Genomic DNA, 14,948 nt, shown 5'->3' with positions numbered 1-14,948 from the left:
GGGGACAGTCTGTCTCCCGCCACCGCCATCATAAAACCGCTAAGAAAGCGCAGATTCAAATTCCAGCCTCCGCACACACACACACACACAGAGGATTACGGTACGGAACCAACGGCCACAGGTTGCCGCTACCGCACGGGAAGGGGCGTGGCCATTCTCGCTTCAGTCTCCGCGAAGAACCGCGTCGCCCGCCAACTCGGTCCCGCCACTCAGCGCCCGGCTTTGCCGTTCGCGCGCCAGCCCCCCCTGCCCAATGGGACTCAGGCTTTCGTGGGCGGGGAAAAGGCGAAAGGTCAGGGCGCCCTCCCGGAAGTGGAGGCGCGGGCGTCACTTCCTGCCTTTCTCTTAGACTCCAGCGGGTGCACGTGCGGCCCTGCGAGTAATTTTTGTTTTTACCGCTGCCTTGCGCCAGGCCGCGTTACCATGGTGAGGGGGGCGCCGCCGCCGCGACGGGGAGGGGTTGGGGGGTGGCGGCGACGGGGGCGCCCTGGGGCGGAGGAGGGGCGGGGCGGTAGGTAACGGGGGGGGGGGGGGCCGTGCGGGATCCGGGCCGCTCGCCCTGACCCCGCTGGTGTGGTGACTTGCGCCCCGCAGAGCTTGCCCCTGAACCCCAAGCCCTTCCTGAACGGGCTGACGGGGAAGCCGGTGATGGTGAAGCTGAAGTGGGGGATGGAGTACAAGGGCTACCTGGTGTCCGTTGACGGCTACATGAACATGCAGGTCAGTGGGAGCCGGGACGCGGCGGCCCCGGGGAGGCCCCAAGGGCTGGGGGAGATCCGCTCCCCTCGGGCAGCCTGGGCTGTTCAGGAGGGACGGGGGGCCCCAGAGCTGGAGGGGGCTGGGTCAAAGCTGGGTGCGTGTCAGGGCTCAGAGGGGCCCAGAGGTGGGTGGTGTGTGCGTCTGTCTGTGTATCACGGTGGTTCAGAGGGGATGGCGGGTCCCACAGGTGCGGGCGGGTCAGGATTATTCAGGGGAGTGACTTGTCTGGTATCAAATAAATCATCTGACAGGTAGGTAGGGAGCCCACTGCTCCTGTTCTGCTTAGCCCTGTGAGGAGCTACCCACTCCTGCAGTGCAGGGCAGCGCAGCAGCCTTGTCCAAGATGAAGGTATGATTGGATTGAGAATTTATGAAAAGGGCTATACAAGAACTGATAAGTAGTAGCAGTAATTACTTCTTTGAAGCCTGATGGCAAACATATGTTTTAATTTCCTCAAAAGTACACTTACAGGAAGTTTAGTTTGTAGACTAGTTCTAAAGCAATAGGCAATACTTGGCTATATATTACATACTTCTGGTCACATTTCTAAATGAAAAGCAAAACATAATAAGCTACATGCATAATAAAATGAAGTGTTCTAATGAGGTACAAGTTACTATTGAACAGACCCAGTCTCCAAAAGGTCCCATTAACCCTTGTAGAATGACTTTAGCCTTACAATAGTTTACTACTTGCTGGCTGAGAATTTTTTTCAAACAATTGTGCTAATATTTTCTTTCTTTTCTAAAAGCTTGCAAACACAGAAGAATACATAGATGGTGCATTGTCGGGACACCTTGGTGAAGTTTTGATAAGGTAATTATCAAATTGGAGTATTTTGTAAATTACATAGTAGACATATTACATTTGTAGATGGACATAACTGTTCAACTCCTAATACTCAACCTAAAGCAATCTGAAAATGTGCAATGTTAAAGACATTAACAAAGCGTTGTCAGGGACTGTTTAGCACAGAAATAGATACTACAATTAAAGGATTACACTAAAAAACTATATTATCGGGGGTGGGGGAAGTAACACTAAAACTCACAAATGTTTCATAATTTCTCCTTTTGTAATGATGTCTTTCATTGGTTCTCTGGGTTCTTGTTGGATATTTATAAGAATCTTTTGTCAATAGCTGAGGAAAATCTCACTACTAATATCAGGAAGTTAAATAGGCACTGAACAGTTTCACAGCAATCAGCAGGTGGCAGAGACTCCAGAGTGCGTGTGTGGCAGGGAGGAATTTCAACAGAGTACTAATAAACTATTACATATGTATTAAGGTCCGGCTCCTGCAAACACTCTTGTGCTTGAAGTTAAGCATGAGCATAAGTTTATAGGCTCTGGGCCTAAAAATAAATTAGCTTAATGTACAATGAATCTGTCATTCTTTAAATAACTTATTTTCTCTGTTATAATGGACAGTTACAAAATGAACCATCTGGAAAGCTCTTGGATTGTGGGATCACAATCAACATATGTTAATAGGTTGGCCTGCTAAACTTGATATTTGGAGGGTTTTTTAAGTAGCTGGTCCAAGTTCAATTTGGAAAACACATAACTTAGTTAAAAGCTAGTGTTCATCTGGGGAAAGCCAGAACAATAACATCTTTAAAATTAAGAGAACTTCTGGTTCTGTTTACAGATGTAACAATGTCCTGTACATCAGAGGAGTAGAAGAAGAAGAAGAAGATGGAGAAATGAGAGAATAAGTTTGTATATTTCTGGAAAATAAAGATCAGTTTTTCACAACTTTTGTTAAGGAGTCTGAAGTTTTACTGTACAAATTTATATAAAATTTGTTACTTGTTTGTTTAGTGTATTCTCGTATGGACGGAAACTTTTAACTGTATAAAACCATCTAATTTAAAGTCAAACTTTTTAAAGGTTGTTGCAAGATTAATGCTAGAGGAAATCTTTCAGTCTGAAATAGAAATAAGATTACGTAGCTGATGGGATGAAATGACATTTTAAAGTACTAATACGTGTACTACTTTATTTTATTCTTAAAGGTGAACTCTTGCATCTAAGTGGCTTCCCATGGTAAATTTTATTTTTAAAGTTGTGCATATCAACCGGATCGTGATATATCACTTTATGTAGCAACGGGTGTCCTATCTCTTTCGTTGCACTGCAGTCATATTATAGAGCAGCTCAAAAGTTAGTGAGGATTTTTTTACTGTTGCAAACAGCTTGTCTTTCTAAGCTAACTACACTGGAGTATACTGAAGAAGTTGTGGGAATGGCATTTTTCTCTGTTGATAGTGGTAATAGGTGTTACAGAACAAGCAGTGAAGAGATTCTGGGCTTTTTCACATTAGATATACAAAGTAGGTTTTCTACTTATAGTAAGGATCCCTTAATAACTCCTTTTTGTTAGTAAGTTCTGTTAAACTACAGTACAGAATATTAATTTTTGCTCTAGATGAACTAAGTAGGAAGAAAAAGCTACAGCACTGTAAAACTACCTTTAAGGAGGTACAACTACTTTTTAAACTCAAGTGAAAAATAACAAGTCGTCTTGCGTTTTTGTGTTGTTCTCTTTCGGGCACACCTCCTTCCGTCTAATCTCTGGAGGCTGTGAGCGAAATACCAGTTTTCTTCCCATCTGAAATGTTGGAAAAGGAAAATGTTGAACACAAACACTTACATCTATGGAGACTCATATTTTCTATTCAGTCTATGTAGGACTGCATTGTAAAATACTTTCACAGTTCCATGTTGGGGGAAGAGTTGCATTATGCCCCAATGATTCCAAGAGTCATTTTGCCCTGAAATAGTCAAAGCTGCCTGAAGTATGACTGCTGTATTACCTATAGAGAAAATATGGCCTCAGTGGCTGGATGGGTGACACAATGGAGATAATCCTCAGCTGTTGTACATTTGCATAGTTCCATTGAAGTCAATGGAGCTATGGCAATTTACACTAGGTGAGGATCCGTCCCAAGGTCTCTTGCTATGTGTAGGTCATAGCCTTAGTCTGGTTTATAACGTGCAGATTCTTGCTTAAGAATATAACTGGACTTTAAAATTTAAAAAGAATAAAACTATATTAGTTGATTAGTTTATTTAAAAAAAAAAAAGTCTTCAACCCTTGCCTGCACATCTGGGCTGAAGTTCACAGCTGCTTTGCTGTTATCACCAGCTGAAGACCATGACCCTTCTGAGGCTGTGATGGCACGTTACATCTAAGAGTTTAAACCCCTATGGATTTAGTTCAGAAAGGCGAAGTACAAACCAGAACTAAACAGCTGGAGGTGTTAGGGGTGTATGAACAAGAATTAGTAGAGGAGAGAAGGGTGTGTGAATGCACGACTGTCAGAAACTGGAGCACATAAGAGGCTATAAGCATCAGCTACTTGCAGGAATGAGAATCTTGAGTGGCTTGGGGCTGGGATGGCTCCTTCCCATGGCACTAGCATCAGTATGTGGCACTTACTGCCTTCTCTTTGTTGTGGCAGTATGCTGCCTTTTATTCTACCATTTATACATGAGTTAATGAATCATTTCCTAGCCTGGATCCCAGCCTGAGGCTATGGAAAGGCTCCCTTCCCCACTCTGGAAGAAGCACCTCTGATGAAGTGAGCTATAGCTCACGAAAGCTTATGCTCAAATAAACTGGTTAGTCTCTAAGGTGGCACAAGTACTCCTTTTCTTTTTGCGAATACAGACTAACATGGCTGTTACTCTGAAACCTCCCAATTCTAGTTTGTTAGCAGGCCTGACAATACTGCTGTTGCCAAGATTAGAGGTAGAGAACAGAGAGAAATTGGAATCTACCACCATCACTTTTCAAAACTTGTATTAATCTACACTCTGCAAAAGACTAAAGACACCCAGCTTTAACAATATTATGTGTGTCTGAAAGTTTTACCTGCTTTTGTTATATGCCACCTAAAACAACTCACTGAAACATTAGAAATTACCTGTTCTTCAGTTTACTCTAATAACTTGCACTGCTTCTGGCACAGTCAATCAATTAAGACTGGAGCTTACAAACAAATATATGAATCATTTTACTTGTGGGTGTTACCCATGTACACGAGCATTTGCAGTACCTTAGCTTGCCCCATGAAACTCATTTTTCAAAATAGAAAAACATGCATAAGTAGAGCACTCACAGCTATTTCACCTGCCTAATTTGAAAAACAAGACTATGCTTCAAATTGTGTCTCTCTGAGGTTGAGATAAAATCAGACAATCTGGAAACTGCACAAGTTTTTACATATTTATTAATAGAGGGCCACATTAAATTCTCACACAACCCTGACAACATAAAACTGTATAACACAGTGAAAATTAATTACTTATATAATCTTAGATGTGTAATTAGTGTTACTGCATTTACTTCATTATATAATTAAGATGTACCTTAACATATACAGTCAGAGGGAAGAAATAAGGTTGAGGTGATAATGTTCACTCAGTTTTCTGATTTTACCCTGTTTTTTGGCTGTAATTGAACAGTTGCATAATTCATTCTACATTTACAGGCCTACTCAGTTTGAATAATGATGCTAGCAGAATGCAGAGTAGTACTAGCATCCAGAAAATATGAAGCAGATAGTATTGTACATTTTATATATTGTAGTTGAGGCCATGGAAACAGTTCAAGTATGCTCTTGAAATGTGAATTCTCTGCTGATTTCTAACTGCTAATGATGTGAACTCTTAATTAAATAAAAGGACCTTGAACTGGATTATACTTTAAATTTCCCTCAACCAGCTTCAAGTAGTATTTTACTGAAATATTCAATTAGTTACTATTCAAAATAAGGGCTAGATATTTTCAGTTACTCCACTAATTGGTTGCTGGCATATTTTAGTGCTTTATAATTGAGTTTTCACCAAATACTAGTTAGCTCTTATTCTAAAAGGCCTGTCTGATGTCAAATAAGTTATAGTGGATTAATTATTTTTAGTGATCTACTACTACTGCAAATTTTGTAAATTTATTTACTGAATAGACTAATGATCAGTAGTGTTTTATGTTTTAGTCATAACTACATGCAAATTTCTCTCCTGCATAGGAAAAGTAAAGCTAATACTAATATTTAACTTTAAAAGTGCTATAAGGGGACAGGATTTTTCTTAAGAAAAATACACGTGGTCTCAGACTTTTCAGAAAAAATAAACTAAATGCAAACCTTCCTCTTTGGTGCTGCAGTTGCTCTTTTCAGAGAACACTGCAGTCGTTCTTCCTGAAGTTTCATTTCTTGTCTCTTTTTTTCTTCACGTAATCTGCAGTGGCGAAAAATAAAATTTGCTAGTGACTCCTAAGGTATTGATAGGAACAAAAAACTTTAAAACTGAAACTTTAACACAAACTCTTTTTGCTTCTTTAAATTTAATTTTGGAGGCAACAAACAGTAGTTTTGAAATAGTAGTTAATTATCTTGGTTCAAGGAAGGTGTTTTCCTGAACTACGAGCAAAATGACTAAGGAGAATGAAGTGGGGCAGGTTTGCAGATTAGAATTTTTAAAAATAATCTGGGATCCTATATAGCTGCTTGTTTTTTTTACTAGAGTAATATTACTGTTTTAGATGTCACATGGGATGATCTGTTCAGGAATTTGATGGAAGCAAAGTTTATTTCTTATAAAAGAGCATCTTATCTAACTTGCAGAGCAGGGGAGAAGGAAAGGGTATCATGATGTTATTTCCACATAAGGCAGTCATTGCCTTTAAATTTTTTGTCCTCTTTAAGACTTTTTTTTAAACCATACTCTTGTACTATGATTACATCAGCTCTCACAAGCTATACGATGTTGGTCCTAATCAGCATTCAGATGGGATACTTCTAAACAACTCTATGATATAGAAAGTGTTTTGACAGGACGAGACTCTCCTCTCTCTCCATATAAATCGAACTAATGCCACAGACTGGTGAGAAGCGGTATTGTGCTGCTGGAATTGTTGCTTTTGGAGACAAGTGGTGAGCACCTTCAAATTCTCATGGCACTTTTTTGAAAAACAGAAATTAGCCAAACACTGACCTAGCCAAAGCCGAGCTTGGATAATCACACTGACATTCCAAAAGTAGTGCACTGTTAGATAGTTGCCATATTCTACCCCAGAAATGACTATACATATGTATAACTAATAGGTCCCAAACACTTTAGGAACTATTGCTGAAATCATTTTATCCAGTTCTAGGGTGGAACATGGTAGCAGTTTCACAGTGCACAGTGACATTATTTAGGTTGAACAGGAAGCATATACTAACATATCCTCTTGAAACTGCGAGGTATGTCGGAAGGGGATGGGAAGGCAGTAGGCAGATACAATACAGTTAACCAAATTGGGCTTTGGTCAGAACTAGCTAACTTTCTTTCACATCTTTCATAACGGGGTACAAAATCTTTATCACATGTGCTCAGGTGTGGGGTTTTATGTCTTCTTTGAAAGATGGCACATCCATCCAAAAGTACAATCTGTCCCTTCACATCATGCTGGGGTGTGAATTTAGTAATCACTCAGAATAAAGAATGGCCTTCCAGCTACATTACTGTCCTGTTTTTTTCAGGCATACTTTTTTGATGCTGTATGCTTTATTTATTCTTTTCTGTGGTGGGTGTACAATAGACTGCAAACTGTAAGTTACCAAATGTACGATATGAGGAAAAAACAAAGAGGCTTTACAAAATTCTGGTCACACTAATGTAGCTAATGCATAAAAAGTTTTGTATACTATTTAAGTAGCTCATATACTGATAAAACCCATAAGGGGGCAGTACAGTATAACTATTCACTATATTAGACATTACATCATAGTGTTAATGTAAAAGTGTCAATTAAAAACATGGTGGCTTTGCAACAATGCAGTGGAATCCTTAATTATTGCTAAAAAAAACCAAAAACAAACAAACCTAATGAACCCAACTCACTTCACAACAGGCTGCCATGTAGAGAGAATCAAAGCTCAAGCCCCACATTTAGGCTCTGATCCTGCAAACCCCTATTCATGTCCATGAAGAAGTTCTTAAGTTACCAGGAATGGTCAGGCAACCTCTCTCCTCAAAAGAGCAAACCAACTTTTGAAAAAATTGAAACCATTTGAAAAAATTACCACAGTAACAAAATGAGCTACTGGAGGTAAACTACCTGCATTACATCAGATACGTTTGTTCTGAATTTTCATACAAAACTCCTTAAATTTGTAATAATTTTTTGGTGACTAGACATGACTGTCAAGGTTGGAACATAATACGCCTGCCAGGTGTTTTATCTCTGTTTTTGCTGGGTAATTTAACACAAGGACAAAGCATGCTGTAACTGCCTTGACATTTATTTAACTTTGGAATTCAGCTAAAACAGATGCCAGTTTCTTTTCCCAGATAGCTACTGCTTTATGGCACCTTGTGGAATCACACAATAGCAGTAGCTTTATTAATTGTCATATTATCTATGCTCCCACAACCCAAATCAGTGCAACTGGCACTGCTGTGATCACTGCACAAATACTGTGTCTTGTTTTGGTGTACACATTTAAAGAAGGATGTTGAAAAATTGGAGAGGGTTCAGAGAAGAGCCCTGAGAATGCTTAAAGGATTAAAAATCATGCCTTACAGCAATAGACTCAAGGAGCTCAATCTATTTAGCTTAACAAAGAGAAGGTTAAGGGGTGATTTGATTACTTGGTATATGTATCTGAATGGAAAACAAATAGTTAATAATGAGCTCTTCAGTCTAGCAGAGAAAGGTATAACATGATCCAATGGCTGGAAGTGGAAGCTAGACAAATGCAGACTGGAAATAAGATTACATTTTTAACAATGAGAGTAATTTACAATTGGAACAACTTACCAAGGGTCATGGTGGAGTCTCTATCACTGACAATTTTAAAATCAAAATTCGATGTTTTTCTAAAAGATCTGCTCTAGGAATTATTTTGGGGAAGTTCTATGGCTTGTGTTATAGGAGGTCAAACTAGATGATCACAATAGTCCCTTCTGGGCTTGGAATCTACATGGCTAGTTTCTCAACAAAATGGGACCACTCGTGTGTGTTGGCAGGATCAGCAGGGCCTTAGTCCCTTGCTTTTGTGAAAGTAGTGCAGCAAAGGTAACATGCTCAGCCCCTCTCATCAGGAAAGGAATCTCTGCCTTACAAAGCCAGCTTTCCTGCTGATTCATGGCAAGGAGCATATCTCCTCCGAATCCCTTCCTCTTGTGCTGAGAGGTCTGATGCATGCTAAAGGTAGAAACTGCCACCTTCTTCTACTAGAAGAAAAATTAGTGCACCAGGGACCCTATGGCAGTTTAGAACAAGTCAGAGCTTTGGGACTTGAAGGATGCTTCCAGCTGCAAAGAAAAATCTGCTGTTATTTGGAAAAGCCAAACTTTGCTTTTATGTGTGATGTTTTGAACATGGTTGACATGCCCTAATTTTAAATGAGCTGTTGATGTCCCAGAATAGATATCCAGCACCGTGCAGCTGGGGAGTAGCCATATCTCCGCTTTGTTGTTTTTGTAATAGATCAACTAAAAGCAACTCCTAGACCTGAAACATTTAAATGTGTCCTTGTTTCAACAGATACATCTGGTGTACTGACAGAAAAGAAAAACCTTTTAGCTACTTGTATTTTTATTGTAATATTCATACAAAATGTCAACTATGATATTCCAATATACCACAGTATAAATATTTAACTCATGATTGAACTTTCCTAACATAAAACAAAAGCATTTTTATTATATAACAAAACAAGTGTAGATCTGTTTCTGCACCAAAAGTAGAAAAAATAATTCCAGAAACGCTTAGAACATAAAAATATAATTGGGGCCTTTTATGAGATCACTGTTGTATTCAAATTTCTGAGGGTTTTTGTATATTAAACAGTTTCTTTTATGTTTTTTGAAAAACTTGTGTGTGATATCACATTAAATGAACTGTTTTTCTGACCTGTGGTAAACCCAGCTTTGAAATATAGTGACATCCAAAGAAGGAGCATTTGGCAAGATGTTTGCTCCCCTGAGAACTCCAACTCATACTATCTCACTGGCACTATCTCTTTAAAAAAAAGTAACAGGAAAAACAGGAAGAAAAAATTGCCCAATCCATTTGTTTCCATTGGAACATAGCTGTACAAATATAGTACCTCCAGATAACAAATAATAGGCTACTGAGGACCAACCAGACACTCCCATGTACAATAGGGCAAAAAGTTGAACTATAGTGGATTGTTAGTGACTATAACCTGATGGTGTTCCTCTGTCATATTATCACTATAACACATGGGTTAGGGTCTGGCTCCCTACTCCCATTGACCTCATTCCCTGGTTGTTTCTCTCTATTGTTCTAGGACTAGACTGCCCATCAAGTCATACGTTTTTGTCCATTTAATAAAAGTAAAAACATCTCAGTTTGCTAAACCCAATAACCACTGGTTGAGATTAGACACCATACGAGTCCTTCATATCCCATGCTCAGAGGTGCATTAAGGTTTCCGGGGGCTCTGGGCCAGAGCAAGTGGGGGGCAAAAATGGAACATGATGATGAGCCCACACTATCCAGCTGGAGCACACCACTCCCTTCTCCTAATAGCACATGCACGCTCCGCAGGTGCTGACTTTCCAAAGTGTTGGGGGGGGGGGGGTGCATGCATGAGTGAGAGAGAGAGATGTGCATTTCCCCTTTAAGTACGCGGACTGCACTTTAAGTACGTTGCCCTTTTAAGCATAAGTCAGTTCAGACAGGAAGCAACAGCTTCCAGCAAGCTCCCTCTGTTCTGTCCCTGAGCCCTGTCCCCCTCCTCTGCTTTATGGAGAGGGGGTACGGAGCGGGGTGGGGGGGCAGGAGGAGGGGGACATCCTGATATCAGCACCCCTCTCCACCCCCCACCCCCCCCCCGCCAACTCCCAGCAAGCTGGAAGCTCCAGGGAGCAGCTCCAAGGCAAAGGGCAGGGCAGGAGCAGCACATGACAGTTGGGGGAGGGATAGCTGAACTGCTGCTGGGCAGCTGCTGAGTCACAGGACCTGACAGGGGATTTAGGGGAGCTGATGAGGGGGGAGGGCTCCTGCCCCCCCCCCCCCCCGGTTCTAATCTCCACCAGGAGGGGCTGCTCTTCCAGAGAATCCTGCAGGCAGTGGACAAAGCAGGCAACTGCCAAACAACTTTATAAGGGAGCACTGCACAACTTTAAACAAGCTAGTTCCCTCATAGATCAGCGACGTAACAACGAAACAACAACATTAACTGGGACAATGTTAAGTGAGGAGTTACTGTATTGAACATTCACTTTACCTTTGCCTTCTTTCTTTCATCTTAATTTTCTCAATTGCTTCAATATTTTCTTTTGGAACTGACTCCAACAATTCACACAGTTCTTCAATTCGATTCTCTATTCTCCTCAACATCTGAATGGAGCTAATGCTTGATGCATCTACTTCTCCAACACTAACTCTGTACACTTCTGCAACCTTTTTAGTAAGTGAATGTAGCATTTTGTCCTTAGATTAAACACAAACAAATCTGTAAGAGCCTATAAAATATTGCATGAGTGATATTTGAATATAATAGCATTTCTGTAAATTCCTTAAAGCAACAGACAATATACACATGTATTTACTATCAATGTGACAGTCACATGTAATCACATCAATAGGAGGACGATGTTTGTGTTATGTGAATGGTGAAAAAACAGAAGCAGTTTAACCTTATGAAAAACAACAAATATGCAGCCATGGAATTCAAGGAAATTCCATCTTAGCGTTTTGGTGATAAATACCTCAGTCTATTCTTTCCTGAGCTACGGCCCTAATTCAGCAAAGTACTTACGTACATGCATACATGTGTGTCAATGGGACTTTTCACATGCTTACAGCTGGGCACGTGTTTAAGTCCCTGGCTGAACTGTGGCCCCTAAGGGGCAGCCCAGGGATCACCTGCAGCAGCTACAGTAAGGTAAACTATAATTTATCCTGTTTACACAAGGATTTTATAACTTGTTATCTATCAGGTGAAATCTACCTCATTACAAACACCTGTCTTTTTTTCTGGTGTAGACATGGCCTTGGACCCAAGACGTGGGTTTCTTTCACAAGAGATAAGCAGTGACAGCGTCATAGTGGAATACCAGCTCTGGTACAGTTAAGGTTCAGACCAGCTTTCTGTTTAAAGGCAGACTCTAAAATCCGCAGTTACTCAGATTGCCCTGAAATATGATGTGCCTTATGGGGGCATGGGTTAGTGATCCAAATTTAGGGTCACTGGACCAAGGGCTTCCTGAGACATAGTGCCCTCCTCCCTCCCCCCACAAAAAACACAACAGCTTTTCTTAAGGTTGACATCTTTTACCAACTTTTTTTGTTTTTTTGCCCAGTCTGAGAGATTAAACCATGGCTCTGAGCCTGGCCAAAATGATCTCAAGCCCGGACATTTATGTCAGCTGGTGCATGGCATCCACTAACCTTTGTTAGCAAAATTGAAAACAGTAGTGTCAAGATAGTTAAGTTTCAAGTTAGGCACATGCCTAATGCGCGGGAACTAAATGGATTACTTGGAGCATGCATGAACATAATAACCAACAGGGTTTCTAGCGTGTCTGTTTTCACTGCAGGTGGGTCCCTCAATAGGATCTACAGCACCCAGTGAACCTGACTTCCAGCCAGTGTCAGTTTGAGCCCAACCTCGGGCAGAAATCTAAGAAAGAATTTAGCACCGTGCCTTCAGATGTAGCTTTGTTGTGTGTGTGTGTGTGTGAGGGCTGAATCCTCACTCTGTCACTCTGAGTGCAGGAAGTGGGGACCCACAAGGATTTTAAAAATTAATAGTTGCCACTCGAGGCTTGTATTAAACTCCCAAGGTTACGGCTTTTCTCTGACCTTGGCTTGGTAAACGCTGCCACCACCACCCAAATGAAAAAAAACCCTTCTAAACCCAGGAAGGAGCACTTGGGAATTCCTCCCTGTGGGGTACCCTCAAGCTCTTTCACGCCCCCTCCAGGGAAGAGCTGAGAAAGAAAACAAAGGAAATTAGCTGTGGCTATCAACTAATCAACCAACATGCACAAACCTCTTAGGACACCAAAAATCCAATCCCGTTCTTAAAAAAGGTAAATTTTATTAAAAACAAAAAAGGGAAAAATACATCTGGAACTTAGGCTTTTTGCTAGATCTTAAAAGAAACAATTACAAAAATTAAGCACCCAAAACAGCTTTCTTGGGGGTTCAGCTTAAAGGTTAGAATCATAGACTATCAGGGTTGGAAGGGACCTCAGGAGGTCATCTAGTCCAACTCCCTGCTCAAAGCAGGACCTAATCCCCAACTAAATCATCCCAGCCAGGGCTTTTTCAAGCCTGACCTTAAAAAGGAAGGAGATTCCACCACCTCCCTATGTAACCCATTCCAGTGCTTCACCACCCTCCTAGTGAAAAAGTTTTTCCTAATATCCAACCTAAACGTCCCCCACTGCAACTTGAGACCATTACTCCTTGTTCTATCACCTGGTACCCCTAGATCCATCCTCTCAGGAACCCCCTTTCAGGTAGTTGAAGGCTACTATCAAATCCCCCATCATTCTTCTCTTTTGCAGACTAAATAATCCCAGTTCCCTCAGCCTCTCCTCGTAAGTCATGTGGTCCAGCCAGGGCCGTCCCTAGCTATTCTGGGGTCCTACGCAGCCCCCCCAGAGGGGGTGGGGGCAGGCCTCCAGTGGGGGGGGCTGGCTTGGGGGACGGGGGAAACCCCCCCCCAGCACTCACCGGCGGCATAGCTGGGGCCAGTCTGCACTTCTCACCGCCAGTGAGTGCAGGCCTGGCCCTGCTGCAGTCCTCAGGGGAGTGGAGGCGGGGCTGGGGCAGAGCAGGGGTGGGAAGAGGCAGGGCTCGGGCGGAGCAGGGGCTGGAGCAGCATGCAGCTGTGTAGGGTACCTTTCCTGGTGCCCTACTCAACTGTGTACTTTGCATATGGGTGAGGACGGCCTTGGCTCCAGCCCCCTAATAATTTTTGTTGCCCTCCACTGGACTCCTTCCAGTTTTTCCACATCCTTCATGTAGTGTGGGGCCCAAAACTGGACACAGTACTCCAGATGAGGCCTCACCAATGCCAAGTAGAGGGGAATGATCCCTCTATCTGCTGGCAATGCTCCTACTTATACAGCCCAAAATGCCGTTAGCCTTCTTGGCAACAAGGGCACACTGTTGACTCATATCTAGCTTCTCATCCACTGTAACCCTTAGGTCCTTTTCTGCAGAACTGCTGCCTAGCCACTCAGTCCCTAGTCTGTAGCCGTGCATGGGATTCTTTCTTCCTAAGTGCAGGACTCTGCACTTGTCCTTGTTGAACCTCACCAGATTTCTTTTGGCCCAATCCTCTAATTTGTCTAGGGCCCTCTGTATCCTATCCCTACCCTCCAGCATATCTACCTCTCCTCCCAGTTTAGTGTCATCTGCAAACTTGCTGAGGGTGCAGTCCACGCCATCCTCCAGATCATTAATGACAATATTGAACAAAAGCATCTGGGGTTAGCACAAAGGAGATCCACAAGCCAAGATGAGAAATAAACCTGATTGCGTCTAGCTAAACATTATGATCTACTTATACATTTGGAGTTCAGATAAGTAATTCTAGACATGATCTGATGATTTATGATCACACCTGGCTTAAGCTGCTTACAGCATTGCTGCTCTGTCCCTCCAGCCCAGAGAGAACAGACAAAGGGAATGTTTCTTTCCCAAATTTAAAAGTTCAAGCCCTCCCATTGTCTCTTTCCGTCAGGTGCCCATTCCTTTTCTTTTACCTGTAGGCTTGTTAACCCTTTACAAGTAAAGCAAGCAGAGAACAGATGCCAAGAGGGATTTTACAGCTAACTGGCTGGCTGTTCTTAAAGGGGGGCTACCCCCCCTTCATTTATTACAGTGTGTGTTATTTTGGGACAATGTAATGAAATATGAGAATGCTTGCTAGGAGGGAAGTAATATTGCGGGGTGGAAGAGTGGCAGGGAGAGGTGTCCGGAGTTGCAGCAAGGGAAAGGAGAGGATTTTGGGGATAGAGGGGCCTCAGGTGAGGGAAGGCGGTGGGGTTAGGGACAGCTACAATCCACCAGCTGGGTGACCTTGGGCCAGTCACTTCACCTTTCTGTTCCTCAGTTTCCTAGCTGTAAAATGGGGAGAATGATACAAAGTTCTTTGAGATCTACTGATTCAAAAATACTATGTAATGGCTAGCTCTTTTTGTT

General features: G+C 42.1%; 2 protein-coding genes across 2 annotated transcripts in view; one reads left to right on the top strand and one right to left on the bottom strand.

The window, feature by feature from the left end:
* The first annotated feature begins 298 nt into the window (after window positions 1–298).
* Window positions 299–2,522, top strand: SNRPF (small nuclear ribonucleoprotein polypeptide F). Its single transcript, XM_077807687.1, has 4 exons — window positions 299–426; window positions 595–720; window positions 1,512–1,576; window positions 2,412–2,522. Exons 1-4 carry the CDS (start codon window positions 424–426, stop codon window positions 2,476–2,478), a joined length of 261 nt encoding a protein of 86 aa, XP_077663813.1. The 5' UTR covers window positions 299–423; the 3' UTR covers window positions 2,479–2,522.
* Window positions 2,523–3,263: 741 nt separating this feature from the next.
* Window positions 3,264–14,948, bottom strand: part of CCDC38 (coiled-coil domain containing 38) — a 33,497-nt gene continuing 21,812 nt past the window's right edge. The window contains exons 12-14 of the mRNA XM_077807686.1: window positions 11,014–11,219; window positions 5,914–6,007; window positions 3,264–3,374 (exon numbers count right to left, since the gene is read on the bottom strand). Of these exons, the coding sequence (XP_077663812.1) occupies window positions 3,264–3,374; window positions 5,914–6,007; window positions 11,014–11,219 (411 nt within the window). The remainder of the gene's footprint in view (window positions 3,375–5,913; window positions 6,008–11,013; window positions 11,220–14,948) is intronic.

The sequence above is a fragment of the Eretmochelys imbricata genome, chromosome 1 (assembly GCF_965152235.1).
Source record: "Eretmochelys imbricata isolate rEreImb1 chromosome 1, rEreImb1.hap1, whole genome shotgun sequence".
In the NCBI taxonomy this organism is placed as follows: domain Eukaryota; kingdom Metazoa; phylum Chordata; order Testudines; family Cheloniidae; genus Eretmochelys; species Eretmochelys imbricata.
Note: the sequence above shows the minus strand (reverse complement) of the source record. Positions and strands in the feature narration are given on the sequence as shown.

What these genes read in the sequence shown, in the direction of transcription:
- SNRPF (XM_077807687.1), top strand. An exon ending in ACGGCTACATGAACATGCAG is followed by an intron (nt 721 to 1,511) that starts GTCAGTGGGAGC and finishes CTTTTCTAAAAG; the next exon opens with CTTGCAAACACAGAAGAATA. An exon ending in CTTGGTGAAGTTTTGATAAG is followed by an intron (nt 1,577 to 2,411) that starts GTAATTATCAAA and finishes TTCTGTTTACAG; the next exon opens with ATGTAACAATGTCCTGTACA.